The sequence below is a fragment of the Ceratotherium simum genome, chromosome 22 (assembly GCF_057802395.1).
Source record: "Ceratotherium simum simum isolate JZ-2026a chromosome 22, ASM5780239v1, whole genome shotgun sequence".
NCBI classification, from domain to species: Eukaryota; Metazoa; Chordata; class Mammalia; order Perissodactyla; family Rhinocerotidae; genus Ceratotherium; species Ceratotherium simum.
Window position 1 is genome coordinate 14,343,943 of NC_141921.1, and position 18,532 is coordinate 14,362,474.

The window sequence follows — 18,532 nt, forward strand, 5'->3', positions numbered from 1 at the left end:
TCCCCCCACACTGCTGCCAGGAATTAACCCCTTAATTGCCTCTGTCCACACCACCCCATCACCCACTCCTCCCTACACACACACACACACACACACACACACACAGGCAGCAACTGTTTATATTTGTTTAATCCATGTCAAATGTAGTTTACAAAGGGAAAGGACCAGTACCTTTGTATAGAATATACAGACACAGCATCACACCATGGGGCCCACGGGAGGGGCAGAGAAGACACTTTTCCCTGGGAACAGCAGCTCTAATCCCAGGAAAGGTTCTCAGCAGAAGGCTGGGCAGCCAGGAGCACCCTCACCCAGCCCTAATTTCAGCCCCTGCATCAGCTCGGTTCCCATTTCCTGTGCCTCCCCCCTCCCCCAACTCCTTATAAGGAGCCCCAGGAGCTAAGACTAAGGAGAGGATCATGTCCCTCGGGGCATGTGCCCCATGTCTGGGAGAAGAAATATACACCACTGAACACTGAGCACATGGGAGAGGGAAGGGACACCATGGGAGAGGGTGAGGCAGGCACCCCAAGAGGTGGGTGGGCCGAGCTCCCAGCCAGCCCTGAAGGAGACACTGCTTCCAGATGTTCTTAAAAAAAGAAGAAAATCATACAACCAAAGGAGAAGGTATGGTGTAGAGGGCAAGGAGTTGTCCCATTTATACACAACATTGTAAACATACACGGTCTATCTTACATGTGCTTCAGTCTGGTGTTTGCATGTCTGTCTGTCCGTCTGTCAGTCTGGGGGCTGGATCTCAGGAGCCTTGCTGCTACTCCCCCCGCCCCACCTCCCTGCCCCACCTTGGGAACAGAGCCTGGAACAGGTATGGTCCCCAATCTTGGTGGGGGCCAGCAGGCAGGGCCTAGGCCTTGGCCTCGGCCTCCACTTGCTCCAGAGTCCTGTGTGTGTGCGTGTGTGTGCGTATGTGTGCACATATGTACATGGGGGACCTGTGTGCACGTATGTACAAGGGGGAGGGTCACATCACAGAGGCGCGGCAGGCAGGGCTGCTCGAGGCCAGGCCTGCCTGGGGTGGCTAGCTCACAAGTAGATTCTCCGCAGGTCTCCGGGCGCTGTGATGGTGTTGCACTGAGGGCAGAGCTTCTTGGCACCCTGCAGGGAGAACAGGGAGGGCTCTGGTTATACACACTGGACCGCGTGTTTGCCTGTGGGAGCACCCGGGCCTGCAGCCGTCGCCTTGTACCAGTTGTGTGCTGGGACCTCGGTCCTGTCAGCCCAGGCTGGGGAGGCATGGGCAGCCTCTGTGAGCAGGCAGGCACGCTCCTGTGTTGGGGGGACGCCAGGATCAAACCGCCTGGCTAGCCCCGCAGCGGGAGCCCCGGTAATGAGAACAAGGCTGGGTCCAGCTGTGGCTGCCGCGGCCCTAACGAGATTACATGCGGCCTTTGATCAGGACACAGAGCCCACGTCCGGGCCTTTTATTGCTGTCTCCGGGCGACATTTTAATGGCTGCTCCTGAGCGAAGAACAGGGGCAGGAGCAGGAGCTTAGTAATGGGAGGGGGAGGGGGAGGGGCCGAGGCCTTGGTCCTGCTTACCCACACCCAGCCTCCTCCTGACCTGGGATCTCACCAGTGTGTGTAATACAGTGGGCCTTCTGGGGGTGGGGGCGGGGGGAAGGGAGCAGGCGGTGAACCCACAGAAGGGGAAGGGTGGGAGGAAAGAATGTAGCGAGCTTGGGGGGTGCATATCCTGGCTTCTGGCTGTGCTCTATGCTCCTGCTCTCCCCTGCCCCTTGCTCCAACCTCCCCAAGCAGGCTCAAGCATAAGCATGGACATCCGGGCAGTCACCCAAAACAGTCACCCACTCCCTAACCCCCATGCCACCTCACCAGGGTCCGTAGCCAGCACTCCTCGCAGTGCACATGCCAACACTGGATGGACGTTAGGGGCATCGAGTATGAGTCCTAGGGAGGGGGTGGGCAGAGAAGGGGTCACTCTGAGGCTGGCCCACCCTCTAAAGAGCCCAGATGACAGTGCAGAGACCCTCTCCAACCCCCAGGGGGCACTAAAGTTGAGCAGGGGCACCCTTAGGTTCCCTTCCTCTCACCATGCAGATGAGGCATTTGTAACGGTCCCCACGGGATAGCTGCCGTTCAAGTTCCCTGACCCGAGCCTTCAGGGCCTCAAACGTGGTCACAGCTGAATCTTCGGTGATTCTGTAAAGAGGATGGCATAGGTGGGCAAGCAGCAGGCTGGCATCCCTAATCTGAACCTCCAGCCCACACCTCCTTTGACTTCCAGAACCACATGTCTCCTAGACATCCTTGCCTCCCCAACCTGCCCATATCCTTTATCTGCACATTCCACATTCTAGAACTGAACTCCTCACCCTCCTAGTTCCTCCACCTCCATCCGGGTGAATTTCTAAACCAGATACCTCAGAACCATTCTCAAACCATTCCTTCCCAGTCACCCCGACATCCAAAATCAGTCACTAGCTCCTAATATCTCTGGAATCTCTCTACTTCTACCACCACTAGTCCAGGTTCTCATGATCTAGTCTATGGATTATTCTACTAACCTGAATGGCCTCTATGCTTCCAGTCCCCTAATCTCCATTCCATTCTTCCAGCACCCACAATTTTGGAAATTTGACCATTTCTACTTCTGACATGTCAAGGTTTCCCCCAGAGTGAAGCTCTACCAAACTCCTCACAAGGCTTACAAGGGCTTCCCTGGTCCAGCCCCAGTCAGCAGCATCCCTCAGCACATACTTTATGCTCCATCCCCATGAAACTACTAAGCTGCTCCACACACCACCGTTTTTCATTTCCTTGGCCTCTTGGCACTTTCTGCTTCCTCCGATCACCCCCACCTCCTAACTCACTAGCTCCACTGATCTCATCATTCAGGCCTGGTTCCCACCTCCTCCCAGCACCACCATTGGCGGCTGCCCCTTCTGTGCTCTTCCAGCACCCCGTACTGGACTCCAGCACAGCAGTGTAAGGGCAAATCTCTGTCTCCTTGGCTAGACTCAGTTCCCTGAGGGCAAGCTGCTCATTCCACCAATACTGACTATGGACATGAACCCCACACTAGGCACGTGAGTATGAGTCAACATTTGCTGAATAAAGAGCCAGTCCAACTCCTAGGGAGAGTGAGAGATGTGGGGACTGGATGAGCCTCCCAATATCTAGGTCTCTGGGCTATAGGCCTGGCATACCTCAAAGGCTCCTTGTTTCTTCCTAGGCCCAACAGATGCCTATGTAGCCCTCACCTGTTGTCCAAGTCCTGCACAAGAACGTCCCTACAACTTCTTGGAGACTCTTTGGGCTGCAGTACCAAACAGGGAATAGCTACGACTATCTCAAGGAGTGATTCCTCCTAAAACAAGTGAATAGAACCCAGAGGAACTCACAGAGGGAGAAGAATCCTTCCTGGAGGAATAGAAAAGATGGTACTGGAGAGGGGACTTAGGGAATAATGATGATGATAATACAAATAAAAGAGCTAAAATTTAGTAAGCACTTACTAAATGCCAGGGATTGTACTGAGGGATTGATAATTACTATCTTATTTATACCTCACAAAAACCCCATGAGAAGATTCTAATATTCCCATTTTATACGAGGAAACTAGAGCACAGACATATTAAGTAGCTTGCCCAAGGTTCCCAGAGTAGGGGAGACAGGATTCAACCCTGGCAGATGGATCCTGTGTGACTAACCATTACTCTACACCGGCTATACCCAGGAGGAGACAGGTCTCCAGGCCCAGGCAACAGTAGGAACAAAGGCTAAGAGGCCCAAGAGCCCCACCTGGCTGGAAGGCTCACCTGTGGGTAGGCAGAAGGTGCTCAAGTGGGAAAGGAGATCGTATCCGGGAAGACCTTAGAAGCCACCATCAGAAAATAAAGCTTATCTTACAGACAATGGGAAGTGGTTGAGGATGCTGGAAGAGCGCTGTGACAGGATAAAAGTGAGGTTCCAAAGATGTGTGGTGTGGTGTGGGCAAGGACTATCTCCTAGGCTGGCCTGTTCTGCCAGCTTGGGGGAGATAATCAGCTTAGAAAACTGGAAAGCTAACAGGTGGTCTGTCCCTGCGGGCCATAAATGGCAATGGAGGGCACAGGGAGGATGGTGGGTAACATTCTATGGGCAGCAACAAACTTTGATCTCTTTCTCTCTTAGGGTACTAGCAGCAACACAGAATGTGACTTCCTGATGGCTGTATCCCTACATCAAGAATGCTCTAAATCCATCACTCCATGGGTCCATGATTCTCTCTGCCTTGCCTCTCTCCAGGGGAAGCTGAGAAAGGCTCTGGCTCCAGGTCTTTCTGGTACTGGCTGATTCCCTGGAAGTGTCCATTCAACTTTCCAGCTCTGGAAGCTTTCACCACCCCTGCCCCTCCTGACAAGAACCTACACAGCTGGCTCCTCCTCTGGCATTTTGCCCATTGCCATATGGGCCATCCCTATCTAGATTGCTGGTAAATTCCTGAGGAGAAGACCAGGATGGGTAGCTGTGCTCCGTTCCTCTCCAAGGGCCAGGCTGGGCATTTGCCTGGTCCTATGTGGTTATTTCAAAGATGGGGAAACGAAGGCCTTGAGCTGGGGGCAGCTTACACCAGAATAGAAAACTAACTCTCAAACCCCAAACCAGAAAATGAGCTAGAGTTGGAAAGGCAAAAAGGATGGGGCCAGGAGAGAATGAAGCCATTTCCCACTCCATCTCCAAAAGCTCCAAGGCCACATTCAACTCCAGAGCCCACCCTATCCTGGATCTGCTCAGCACATACCTGGCCTCTACTCGTTGCTCTGGTGAAATACCCAATCCTCCAGCCCCTGACCCAAGTTGGTTGTGACCTATTCCTAAGCCCCTCCAGGGCATAGGGTGGAGAATTTCCTGGAAGAAGCCCTGGCATCCTGCCTTCCTCCTTCCCTGGGTTGTTAAACAGATCTAGGGTGGGAACCTATATTGTGTAGAAGGAAGAGAGAAGTCATGGGGACCAAAGGGTCCCCAATCTTGGCAGATCCAGAGCCAAGAGAGATCTCTGCACACGACGGAGCCAGTCCCCAACTTGTCCCAGAGAGCCCCGCCTATTGGTGCTTGTGCTCACACAGGTGGGACAGAAATCCTGACGTCCCCAAGCCTTGGGTGGGTAGTGCCTTCATGGGGCCACTGGCTCTGGCCCCCACCTCCTGCTCGGGCGCCATCCCTGATTAATGATCTTGTCTTTCTGATTTATGAGCAGCCCCTCCAGACGAGGGTGAGCGCCCCTTATGGCCCCGCCCGCCCCGCTCAGCTGGAGTAGGAGAGAATTATTAAATAAACATCCATACGTCATTCCACCCCCCACAAGCTGGTTGCTCCGAACCCGTGCGGCCCACTCCGGCGCTGACACAGAGCAGCTGCGGTGATTCATGGGCAGCTGGGCCCCGCGCCGCGGCCCATACATCATGCCAGCAGCACTCGCAGCCCCGGCCGAGATAAACTGATCAACCACAACGGGCTGGAATGAATTTATGACAACACAAAATGGAGGGAAACAAATGGGAGGTGACCCTGGGCCACCGACCTGGCCCTGCACTGGCCTGCAATCCACTCTCCTGGCAGGAGGCAAGATGGAACACTGGCCCTGGAATGAAGAGGCTGCCTTTTAACCCCAGGCAACCGAGCCTCCAGTGCAGGGAGGGGTGGGTGCGGGGAGTTAAGCAATGGCCAAAGGCAGCAGCTCCAGACAGGCAGAACTGGACAATGCCACCTCCCGGGACCAGAACCGGCCTTGCTTGGGCTTTTGAAAAGGCAATAAGGTGCCCAGCTGATTCAAGTCCTTGTGGCTCCTGGGGATCCAGGCCAGGGGCTGCCTAGCCCAGGGTGAAGTGCTCATGGTCCCCTTTTCACCTGCCAGAGAACTCAGGCCAAAAATTCCTACAGAAGTGATGAGACCCAATGCTCCTGCCTAAAACCCACTGCAAGCGCCACCCAGGACAAGAAAAATGAAACCAATTTAGCTTCCGATTAAGAAACAGAAACTGGAGATGAATCAAGAGCGCCGGCTGGGCTGGGCGGCCATACATCACATTTCCCAGGCGGAGGCTGCCGCAGCAGGCAGGCAAGCAGGCGAACTGCTCCTCCCTCCGCCAAGGCTCCCAGGGCCGTGGCCCAGTGATCAATTCACAGAGTCACGCTTAGCACCAGCTGGGCCCCAATGCCGGCTGTGTGCCCAGGGCTGCAGGACTAAGCTGTGCTTGAAAGGGCCAGGAGCTCTGGCAGCAGGCCGTCCTGCTTGCAAAGGGCCCCCCTCCTGGCCAAACACTCACTTCTCGATGTCGCTGTTCTTGCAGGTCTTCTGCATGGCCTCCTGCTTGCTGCTCTCACCGTTGCTGGTAGATGGCATCTCTGCTGGGACAGAGAGGCAACTCATACTCTGGCCAGACTGGGCAGCATAGGTGAGGGGTTGGGTTTGAGTCAGTCAGTCACCACAACCCAAGGGATGTCCCCTCTCCCCCATTACTCCTAAGCTGGCTCAGGACTTACCGTCACTGGCCCATTTAGAGAACTCAGGTGTGATGCGTGTGCTGGGAGGGCCGCCACTAGGGAAAGGAAGGAGAAAGAACAAAGTGAGCCCTGAAGGCAGGCAGGACAGCCCTGAGGGTGGGTACTGGGGTGACCCCTGCCTCAGGGCTTCCCATCCCTTTACCCCACCCACCCAAGCCTGTGCCCACACTTGCTTTAGGACTGCACCCCGGAGTGCCTCTCTCTCCTTGGCTTCAGCAGGCTCCTCGCCTGTGCAGGGGATGACGTCAGCTTCCGTGTATCTGGCATGGTGGTCAAGGACAGTGGATACTAGTTTGCAGTAGGCCATGAGGGCTAAATCCTCAGGACGGCTTCCCCTGGCCAAAGCTGAGACACTGACCCCAGGTGGGTGGTGGTGTGGGTGAGTACCAGAGGTTCTAACTACTTTTCTTATTCCCTTTGGCCTGTCCCACCAGCCCAACCTTGTCCCACAGTGCCCCAAGGATACTGTGGCTTCCCATACTCCAGAGTGTCATCCCCATCCACATCCAAGTCCGCATCACTGTCTGGATTCTCTTTGCCGCTGCACATGACGAAGCCAGAGCCTGTGGGAAGCAGGATGTGAGGAGGGCCAGGGGCCAACAAGACTAGGCCAAGGGTTCCCCTTCTGTTGCCTCTAGGTAGAGGTCAGGTTTTGGGCCAGATAAAGCCCAGACAGAAATTTGGGCCTGGAATATAGACAGCAAGATACTTAGGTGCTCTTGACTCAGACATTTCAGTCCCTTTCACTCTGCATACCTCATCCTTCTCTGCCACAGCTTGCTGCTCCAAGTGGTCTCTGCTCCTAAACTAGCCCATTCACACGCTATGTCAGGTCCTCATGAGACACCCAGTCTAGGCCTGCTGTCCACCTGTCTTCCAGGTCTAGCAAGAGCAGGAAGAGGACAGAGAAATTCAGGTCTACAAGGCCACCCCCACCCAGGACCTGGGCATCCCGTGTCCCAAGGTCCAGCCTGAGAAGTCCATCAGAGGGGAGAGTAGGCTGGTTAAGGCCAGTCACAGCCGTACAGCAGGACCCCCAGCCAACGTCCTGATTTTGGCTGCCAGGTCCTTGCCAGCAAAAACACCACGCAGCTGTTCAAATATTTGGTGTCTGAAGTGCCTGACATTAATTATTCATCTCCACCTCACTCAGCCCAGATTCCTGGACAAGTACAGTTATAAAGGGATTAGGAAGGGACAGATGAGGGAGGACAGGCATGCACACCTGCTTCTCAAAGCAGTCCATGAAGGCAACCAGGCTGGGCAGAGGCAGGGCCAAGGGCCAGGCAGGCGGCTGACCCCACTAAGGTGCATTTGGCCCAGCCACAGGCAGACTCTTGGCCCACGGGAGGGGTGACCTGCTGAGGCTACAGCAGGCCCCCTCACCAGCCTGTGCTCTGACTCCCAGGACAACCCTTCCTGATAGCCCAGGGTCAGGGGCCACAAAGCTGTTTCTCCCTCCCTGGCCCTGCCTTCTCCCAGTGGTCTCAGACCATATCTCCCTAGCCAGCACAGCAGCCCTGCTAGGACAGAAAGAGATGAAAGCGATGGAATCTGTGGCAAATAGAATCAGCAAAGAAATCCTTAAAGAGGTGAGGAAGCAGCTCAGAATTTCTGATAATCTCAGAAATTTCTTCTTGTCCATTCTTTCTACACACTCTCATCAGGGTAACCGTCTTGCAAAGGGGACTCAAGCCTCTTGTCTGTTTCCCATCCCCCATAGCGTATAGTGGACTCTTCTTTTCCCTTCTCCAAAACCATCTTTGGCTTCCCACTGCCTGCACAATCAAGTCTAGGCTCCTCGGCCAGATCCATTAAGATCTGGATGCACTTACTTCTCTACCTTCACTCTTTTCCTCACTTCACTCCATAAGCCCTATGCATACGGACAGACTACCTACTGCACCGCAGACACAACCCTGTATGTCCTGCTTTTAAGACCTTTGCTCATGCTATTTACTCCATCTGGAATGTTCTCCATCTTTCAAGCCCATTTCAAAAGCATTTTCTTCCTGATCCTTCTTCTTCCTTCTATGCCTCTGGTCTCTGGTCTCACAAAGGGCCCACCCATCCCAGACGTAAGCAGCACCTGGGAAAGAGAGAGGCTAGCACTGCCTGGGCTCCACCTCTCCCTGACACTCCTCATTTGCCCTCCACACCGAGGCACCAACTAACTTAAGGCAGCAGGCAGGTCAGCAGCGGGGCCATTAAGCTGAGAAAACACCAAGTTACAGCTCTGTCTCCTGCTCACAGCCAGGTGTCCTGACAAGCAATTCCCACCTTCTGGGTGAGTGGCACCTCTATAAACCCTCTGACAGTTTGGGAGACAAACTCTGCCATCAATCAGAATGTATCTATCAGGTTCACTTACAGCCTGCGCCCCCCGAGTCCTGCCAACCCCCCCGCCCCCAGGTACACGTAGCTCAGCACTCAGCCTCACGTCCTCAGCTCAGCCTGCCCTGCCAGCCCTGCCTTGCGGGTGGGCAAGAAGGAAAGCAAAGAACCCATGGCAGAGAAAACAGGGCCGCAGAAAGCTGCCAGGAAAAGTCCCAGCTTCTCAACATACAAAGCAGCCCTGAGGCCTGAAATCCTTTCCTCTGCAGTCTTACTGCCTGCCAGGCCTGGACTGGGACCCGCACTCCAGTGGAGTGCCTTCCCAAATCCCGCATGTTTTCTCATGTCCCCAGGCCTTCGTACCTCCTGTTATCTGCCTAGAAGCTTCTCCTTTCTAGTCTACAAAACAAATGCCTGCTCATTCTGCAAGTCTGACTCAGCTCAGCCATGCTTTCTGCTATTAACTCATAGTGCCTACACAGAGTAGCTGCTCTATGAATACTTCCCGAATGAACTCGCACCTTAACAACATCCTTTCAACCTTTATTGAGCTCATCCTCTGCCTGGCTCGGCATTGAGGACACAGAGTTTCAAGATCTGATCCCTACCCTCAAGGTGCTGAGTGTGGATGAGACTTCCCCAGGTATTTCTACAATGGTGTCCCTTCCTTGGTGTCCACCCAGACTCCCATGCAACTCCAAAATCATATTACCATGTATTGTCATTGTCCCTCACCAGACTGAAAGCCCGAGTCTGACTCACTGCTGTGATCTTAGCATCATCCAGCATAGAGCTGGCCAGGCCCACCACAGGTGCCATACAACACCCTAGCAGTAACGACTAAATGCTGACAACACTGTTCTCTTGGGTCCTGGGAGCCCTGTGGCAGAAGGAAGGCCAAGGCCTGACAGGCTGGTGGCCTAGAGAAAGCTCTCAGGACACAACTTTCCCTATTGGCCCCCAGTTCGCACCTGGGCAGTGACCTTCTGCTCCTGACCAGTCAGGCAGGATAGAGAGCATGACATATCTTGTTTGCCAAGGAAAAGGTCTCTCTGTCTCTGGTCTGAGCAGTTTACTCTGACCCTGACCCCATCCCCCAGTGGAGACAGATGTTGGGAACCTCTCCCTACCCCCACAGGTGTTCAGAACAGGCCGCCACCACCAATTTCACTCTTGTGCTCCCTCAGCCTGCTCCAACCTCCTTCCCAGCACATTAAACTTTATTTTCTTAATGAAATGTCACTTGCTGACTTCTGGCAGAATCATAATAAAAAGAAACGGCCATAAAGCCATTTTATGCAGACACCGCCCCCGCCAGCTTGCTCCACCTCCTGCTTTGAGAGGAAGGCTCCACAGCAGTTTTATGTTCGCAGCTGCTGGAACATCCCAAGCCAGTACTCAGAGGCAAGATGACACAGAGAGCTTCTTTCCAAGCCTCTGGCTCCTGTTCCGTGTAGGGGATAACAGGCAAGCTGCCACTCCTACTGCTGCTATCCAGGGAAGGGACTCAGCCCCCAGGACCTCCAAAATGACCCAGAGTACTCTTTAGTCACCACGGAGGCCCCCTTGCTACAGCTCAGCCCCACCTTCAAGTGGCACAAAGCTCTGGGCTGCCGCTCATAGGCAAACTAAGCCTGATAGTCAATGATGCTCAGCAGAGTGGGTGCCCAGTCCTGGGAGGGTGGGCAGTGCAAAAAATCCCTTCCCGCCAAGCGAATACTCAGCAATAGAGAGGGAGAGGGTTAAGTGCAGAAATGATAAGCAAGTCTAAATTTTATAAAAACGACTCCTCTCTCATAAACTCATTTCTTCCTGGGTCATCGAGAAGGGGGAAAAAAAAAAAATCAGTGTTAATTTAATCAATTGATTAGATGATCGATTGAGAAACTGGAGATGCCTGTTTACTGGGGGCAGTAATATCCTAGAACCAAAATCACAAAAAAGGAGTCATTGATTTCCTCACCTGCCACTCCCAACAAAACCAGAGTCCAGGGAGAAAGGAAAGTCTTGGGGCCCTCCAGAGGCCTCTCCAAAGGGCTGGGGGGGTGGGCAGGGGCAGCAGCTTCCGGAGAGTTTTACACTGGAATTAGTTACAGATGCAGTTACGGTGTCTTGTGTAAACGCCATCGATTGGGGAGCTGACAGTCTGGGGAGCTACGATGCGGGACAATCAATCGGCCTGCAGTGTCACCTGCCACCTCGCTGAACAGTTGACAATGCAATTATCCAGTGTGGAGGCAGGGAGTTGGCGTGTGTCAAACGCACTTAGCCACTTTCCGGGCCTCCTCGATAACGCGTTTCACTGCCTCACGTCAGGAGAGACGCATAGAGACAGACGCCGTTTAAAACCATTGATACTTGCTCCTTCTGCCTGCGCTCCCTCTGTCCCAGCTTAACAACTGTATTCCAAAAGGTGATTAAATCCCGTCAGTCGCCACAGGGGACAAAAGGTACCCTGCTCCTTGCCACCTCTCCTCACCCCTCCCACCAGGCAACGGTTATAACTGAAGGTGGTAAGGAGTTAGAAGGCAGCAGCCCTAATCCTCTCCGTTCCAAGACTGCCTCCAGCAGTTGGCTGTTCCAACACCTGTCACTGACTGGACCAGGCAGCAGGGCCGCGCTGGGGGACATTTTGAGCATCTGGGGCTCCCATCTTGTGAGAACCAACATGCCAAAGGAGGCAGCAGCTAGGGCAAGGCCTATTTCTCTGTGCCCCTGGACTCACAATACCTCTCACCCTCCTGACCCATAATCGGGCACTCAAGTTTTATCAAGCAACAGCCAGTTAAATGATCTAAAGATCTGTGCCAAAGCTGCCCCGCCTGTTCCCTTTGTGATAGCTCATCCCAGGCTAGTTGGAACCAGCCTAAATCTGAGACAGAAACTAGAGGAAGTGGCAGTCCTAGGCCAGGATCTGGGCAGGAGAGGCCCTGCACAGCTGCTTCTCTTGGTACCCTCTTTTTCCCTGCCCTCTACCTGTTTGATTCACAGAGGCTCACAGATACAGCTGCAGACACCTTCCATTTCCTGTGAAGTCTCCTGGGAAATTCTAACATCTTGCAACTCTTGTCCCCATCACATCATTGTCACCTTATCTGAAACCAACCATCCCCATGTCCTCTCTAGCCTGTCCCTTCCAGATATGATGAGCTCCAGGCTCCCCAAATCTAGCTGGGTGAACTGTCACTGGCAACCAAAGGGAGAGGATCAAAGCTCACCGCCATAAGTCTGTTCTCCAGGAGCCAGGAGCTGGAGATAGGACATGAGGAAAAGGTGTGGTTCATTTGTCACATGTCTCCTTTGACTACAGGTAGGAGTAGGTCTGTCCCCAAGGGTTGTATAGTTAGGTTCTCCCGGTGGCTCCCTGTGCTCTAGCCTAGAGGCCCCTTGCTCTGCCCAGGCCTGGCATGGTACCCCAGAAGAGAGTCTTTTCCTAACTGCTGAGCTCTTTTAGGGGAATGTGGGGAAACACTAGGCTCTGTGTGCTGCCCTTCATGTGATTATAACTCTGGCCGGGGAGAAATGGCAGCAGCAGGTTGGTAAACCTGAGGTTCTGAGAGGACAATCAACAGCCTAGGCACACAGTCCAGGGTTTCTCCCAGAACTGGGAAGGCCAGAGTGTTTGCCAGACACCAAACATTTCTTCCAACCTACACCTATTTCCTTTAATCTCTTAAAGATCTCCTTCCAGCGGGACCTATCTTGGTGCTTACCTGGTCCTTCATTTTGTCCTAAAATACCCATTCCAAGTACCCCAGGCCTGAGCTATCTGGACCTCCCGTCAGGAACCACAGGCCCATCTCCAAGGCCCATGCCCCTCAGCCAAGTGTCTCCACCAAAACTCTTGCTCGTTCACTGGCTCCACAGCCCATTACATTCAAGGTAACTGATGTGCTCCATCAGATCAGCTCCCAGTGGGCCCGGTGGGAGCTTTGCTGAGGATGACGAAGGCGCCCTGGTCTGGGAGGACGGGTAGGGGATGATCGGATGCAGGAACTTATCTGCAATTCTTCAATTCTTTCATATCTAACAAGGACAGCAATCTCTGTTCTGTCAGCACGCACAGTGCAGCTTAAATGGGCCTCACCGCTCGCCTGCTCATCCTGCCTCCGCTCCCTCTCTCTGAAGTCGGCTGGGCAGCTTCTTCAGCCGGTGTTATCACTCCCTCTAACCGGTCTTGGCAGGCAATCTAATTCCTCCTGAAAAGGTCACCGCCATTTTAACTGCCTTTCAATCACATTAAGCACGCGCTGCCCGGCTTGCGGCCTGGCCCGCCTGGCGGGCGATCAATGCGCTGTACTGACACCAGCCCCCCTGGCAGGGCCACACCCAACCCCCCAAGAGTTGGGGCCTATCAGTCCTGGCCAGGGTGGGTAGACTGACAGATGGCCAGCTTCTGCAGACAGAGTTTTGGGGGCAGAGGCAGTCAGGATCAGCCAGGGCCTCCCTTTGATAGCCTCCCCCACTGAGGCGCCTCGGCCTCCTCCGCTCCACTGTGCCCCGCTCTCTGCCTCGTGGCCCCTGCTGATCTCGCTGTAAAACAGGCTTTCAAGCCTGCCTGTCTTTTGACTGCACTAAGCTGTTTAAGAGGCGGCAGGAGCTTCTATCAGGAAAGCTGGAGCAATTCTCTGCAGATAAAGGCACCTCCGGCCCCTGTTCCCTCTTTAAGTCTCACTCTCATTCTTGCTCTCCGAATCGCTCAAAGAAAACCACCCTTTGAACTCCCCTCAGGAATTCTTGAAAGGAACAACCTCACAGTGTAAACACTCAGGGAAACTGACACCCGCCCCGAGCCTAAGAGCCCCTCACACCTGCTCTGCAAGTGCATCTTGGCACAGGGGGAATACTTTGTTAGATCAGCAGGCCCTATGCAGCTTTACCCCCTTAAGGCCTGTCTGGTGCCCAGAAGCCATGAGGACCAGTTCTGTGCCAAGAAACCTAAGAAGTTGCCCCAGCAATGGAAGATGTGAGTATCTACAGCTGCCAACAGAGTGAACCCAGAGCAGCATCCTGGAACTGACCCTGCATGGGCTCCCACCAGATACCTGTGTGCACAACTCATGGGATCTTGGGCTTTGCTGTTCATCCTCCCAGGGCCTCAGGCACTCTAAACTCCAGGACAGGACCAGAGTGAGATGGCAAATGAACGTGCTCCAGCTTAGTACTTAGGCTTGGGGAACAGCTTGGTCTGATGAACCTTCCTGGTTTACTTTGGCCTGCCCCCAAATGCTGGGTAATGTGAGAGAAGCCCAGAGGCATAATACCCCACCTGGGTCCATAGCCCCTTCATGCTGCCAGTCTGCACTGGATGGCACTGTGGAGACCATTCCTCAGCACCAGCCCAAGTAGCACGGCCCCAGTGAGGCAGAGACCCTCTTGTCAGCTGCTGTGAGATTCCCCAGGGACCAGACACAGCAGTACTCCCAACGGTGTTGCCCAGAAAACTGGAGGCAGATGGGAAGCAGATTGGCTCACTTAATGACCACAAGCCGCAGTGCCAGCTGTGCTTGTGCACAGACAAGAGAAGAGCTGGAGGCCAGGAAGCAGACAGCTCCCCCTTTCTTCTGCCCAAGGCAGGGGAGTTAGATAAGAGGACGCTGACCCTGGGCACCCAACTAGTCTGCTGTGACCTGGTGGGGGTGGGGGACCTCCATTGGGCCAAGCTATATCCCTGCAAGGAGCTGAGAGGGCAACAGAGCTGGGCAGGGCCCTGCAAACCCCTCTGCAGCCAACTGGGGAGAGCCCAAGGGAAGCAGGGAGCAGCTGGGCCCAGGCCCCTCTTGCTTCAGGGCAAAGAGCGCCCAGGGAGAAGGGATGGGATCAGAGCTAAAATTAGATTCACCAATGAAGCTCATGGGAGGTCAAATTTTGCCATAACTCACTCTCTCCTCTGTAACTGATTTCCCTGACATGGGGCTGAGGAGGAGGAGGAAAATCCAATGTGTTTGCCTGGAAGCCCTGAGGGGCCCCGGTGCTGGAGGTGTACAGCAGGTTGCTGGATTCTCATTTATCAGCCTTAAGAGGGATGGAGTGATAAATGCATAACCGTCCCTTTAATATTTTATGCAGGTGCTAACGCGGCTTGGCTGTCACCTTCAATGCATCACCCGAGGCTGAGAGCCCCCCTCGTCACTCCTAGCTTGCAGGCTCACAATTCCATTTCCCCACCCAAATAAATCCGTTTTAATATGCACATCACAGGCAGCGGCACCGTCACAAAGGAGCCCGCCAGCAGCAGTTCCCACGTGGTGGAACGGATGACCAGCCATCAGCCCTGGACTCTTGGCTCCCAACATATGGATACCTAGCAGAGGCTTTGCCACCAGAGTGCCACTGCCTACACGTCAGCTGCTTGTACCTCGGAAGCCACCTTCCAGGAGAGTGGTGGCCCGTATCCGCTTCTGCCCGCACCACTCATACTCCTCGAAGCGGTTGCTGTTCTCATGCTCGATGTCCACGGCATCATCCTCAGCCATGCAGGAACCTTCCCTCTGTGAAGAGCAGAGCAGGATCATGCAGGTCCCAGGCCACCCCCATCTGCTCCCCAGGGCCTGCAAAGAAGGCACAGCCCTAGCCCCCAGCTGTGATGTGCCAGACATGCCCCCAGCTCTAGGTCTCCTATGAAGTAAACCAATCTAGAGATCAAAGAATCTGGGCCTCCTCCCAATAGTTTTCCACTGGAGCCCCAGGGGAGGAGTGGGAGAGTGAAAGTAAAGGAAGAGGGCAAAGAACAGAGAAGCAGCAGCTGCTGAGACCACATGGAGACCCGAACAGCCCATATATCTGGGGGCAGTCAGCAGCTAGTGTCAGGGGAAGGGAGGGAGAGGAGGGGAGGGAGGTGGTGATGGCCCCTCTACCTTAGAAAGGCAATGCTCCACATGCCTACTCATCTCCTGCTCCGATCCTGCCAGGGGGCGGTTGCACAGGGGACATACCTGCCCTTCATCTTGCTTCCTCCGTTTCATTTTCCCAATCCGCGCTGCATGAAGAAACCGAAAACAAAGCACAGAACAGGCAGACAGTCACTGTAGCTCTCAGGGTCCCAGTGGGGTTGACATACCCTGACCTCCTGCCAGCCATTAGCCCTTCTGTTCAATGCCTGATCTGGCCCTCATTATGCAGCACCTTCTGCTCCCTTGGGGACTGAGCCTTGCCAAGAGCACCTGGGGAGGAGACTGGTGCTAGGCCAGCAAAGTGTCCACTCTTTGGTCACAGCTGGCTCAAGCTCAACCTACATCTCCCTACCGGCAGTGCTCAACGAGTCCAAAGAGCAAAGACTCCATGGTGCTAGGTATCTCCCCAGAAGGCCAAGACCATGGGCTCTTTTGCTGTCAAGAATTACTTCTGAGAACATCTCTTGGCTAGGACCCAGGGTCCCTCCAGGGGCCTAATTTGGCCTGCTATTCACTTATCAGCTAAAACCCCTTTTGTTCCTGGGCCAAGAGCCCTGAGGTACAGCCCTTAGTGTACTATCTAGAATTGCCTCAGGAAGAATTTCTCTCACATCCACTGGTCCCATTTTACAGAAGAGGAGACTGAGGCCCAGTCATAATGGTATAGAGGGTCTGAGTCAGAGCCCAGGGTACCTTGAGAGGGTGGCCCTTATTGTGCCTACCCAAACCTGTTCCATCATTTCTAATCAGTGCAGAGGGTTGCCTGCCATGCTGTCCCGCAAGGGGCTCAATTCCAAAGCGCACACTGCAAGCCCACAGCACTGCTAATTAATGCTGAGAGATGCAATCATTTCTAATTAGCTCACTAATCCCTCTCTGCAGCCCTCCTGTCACCGAAGCAGGAAGGGGTCAAAACAAGGAACTCTGTTCCCTCTAGCCCCTCCCTGGATGCAACAGCAGGAGCAGAGCTAGCCACTCAATGTAGTGGGGGATGGGGGGGCCAGCCAGGGAGGGAACCATTCCCCACTGCAGGGCCAGGAAGAACTTTCTCATCAACACTGACCCTAGTGGGAAGCTCACAAATGCAGTTTAGGGAGGGTGACACAGGTGAGAGTTGATACAATTTAGACCTTCAACTGTGTGTCAGGCTCAGAGTCAAGTACCTTACACAAGATAGCTCACTGAATTCTATATCCTGAAGCTACACTGCATTAGTCATTTTAACAGATGAAGAAACTCAAGGCTGAAAGAGATCAAGCCCTTTCCAAGTAGCTAAAAAGTGGCAAAGGCAGGCTAGGAAACCACACCTGACTCTCGAGCCTGAAATGCTCTCCTGTCCTAGGAGTCCCCCATAACTGATGAGCATCAACAAAGACTGACGCCTTGAGTGTGCTAAGGCGTCAAGAATATACACTTGAGCCCCAACTCCTGCCTGTTAAGGGTGTGAGGCAGGAAGCTACTCCAGCTCCAAAACAGAGTGGGTCTAGAAAGACCCGAACCAAGAGGAAAGGCATCATCTCACCAGGACTGAGCATAGAGTTTGAGAAGCCTTGGTCTGTAGCCAGGCCCATCTCTTCCATTTCCTGTCCTCTCACTATAGGAGAGGTGACTATGTTCTGGTGCACCACTTCTGTGGACAAAGATCTCAATCTCTTCACCTTGATTGCCCTAACCCTTGGAATCTCAAGCTTGAACCACCTGGACATTCTAGAGCCAGGGCTGGGATGGAGAAGGGATGCTAGACATTAGAAAGGCAACGAGCAAGGGACCCTGAAAAAAGTTCTAGAAGCCTGTATAGAACAGTGTGCCAATACAAAGTTTCCTTATCCACCCTGCTGAGAGCATGAGGGAGTGCCTCCCTGGTAAGAAGGGGCCTAGGAAAGACACTGTGGATGACTGAATCAAGAAAGGAATCTCACAGAATTGCCACGGAGGGCACAATACTGGATGCTCTCCTTGCTCGGGCCACTCAGGACAGAATATCCCTGCCAGTCCCAGGAAGACACCCTGAGGGACTGGGCATCGCCTGGAAATTCTCAGACAAGCAAGGCAGGTTTGTTTTTTTCCTCGACACTCATCTTCTAAATCCTGAGCTAAACTTACTAAAGTGTGGAGTAGGGAAAGTTTTGCTCCCTACCTCTAGGTAGGAAAGCTACCTCGGAGTAGGAAAAAACCAAGTGTTTGCCAAGGAGGTAGCATGACATGGTTGGAGCAGCAGTCTTGGCAAGTAAACAAACCTCAGTTTACATCATGGCTCAGTTACACCCCAGCTGTGCGATTTTAAAGGAATCACCTTCACCTCTCCCTGCCTCAGTTTCCTTATCTACAAAATGTGTGCTCAGAGGTGTTATGATACTGATGCTTAACATGGTGCCAGCCATAATGAATGCTCTTCCTTTCCCAGACTGGGGCTCAGCCAGGCAGCAGAAACCAAGTGGCAGGAGCAGGGGATCTTGAATGTTCATGGCCTCACTCACCAGCTGGCCCAGAGACCCTAAGGCCCTTACAGCCAACCCCTAGATATACCACACCCTAGTCAGCACAAAAAGCTAGGATCATTCAATTGTGTTCAGCAAATAGGAATGCTCCAGAGGTTTGAATCCAAAAGGGGGGCCGCCAGGTACTGCATACATGGCGTGCTTTCAGAGAAGGCCTGTGAGAGCTGTCGAGCCCACGCTGATCACCTTTGTGAAATGCGGGCCGACTGATAACTCAAAGAGCCCTGGGATGAGTTAGTTCTTGTTGCCGTGGGAACTCCAGATCTCACTGCATTGTCA

General features: G+C 53.7%; 1 protein-coding gene across 3 annotated transcripts in view; it reads right to left on the minus strand.

Annotated features, from left to right (window-relative positions):
• Positions 1-111: 111 nt before the first annotated feature.
• The window catches only part of RNF220 (ring finger protein 220), a 220,585-nt gene continuing 202,164 nt past the window's right edge, over positions 112-18,532 (minus strand). For 2 of the 3 annotated variants that reach the window (XM_014796425.2, XM_087446065.1), the window contains 9 exons: positions 15,720-15,841; positions 15,221-15,353; positions 6,995-7,091; positions 6,702-6,788; positions 6,508-6,563; positions 6,291-6,369; positions 2,073-2,181; positions 1,855-1,929; positions 112-1,116 (listed from right to left, as the gene is read on the minus strand). In XM_014796425.2, the coding sequence (XP_014651911.1) occupies positions 1,045-1,116; positions 1,855-1,929; positions 2,073-2,181; positions 6,291-6,369; positions 6,508-6,563; positions 6,702-6,788; positions 6,995-7,091; positions 15,221-15,353; positions 15,720-15,841 (830 nt within the window). In that variant the 3' untranslated portion in view covers positions 112-1,044. The remainder of the gene's footprint in view (positions 1,117-1,854; positions 1,930-2,072; positions 2,182-6,290; positions 6,370-6,507; positions 6,564-6,701; positions 6,789-6,994; positions 7,092-15,220; positions 15,354-15,719; positions 15,842-18,532) is intronic. The other variant, XM_014796427.2, reaches the window with a different exon arrangement.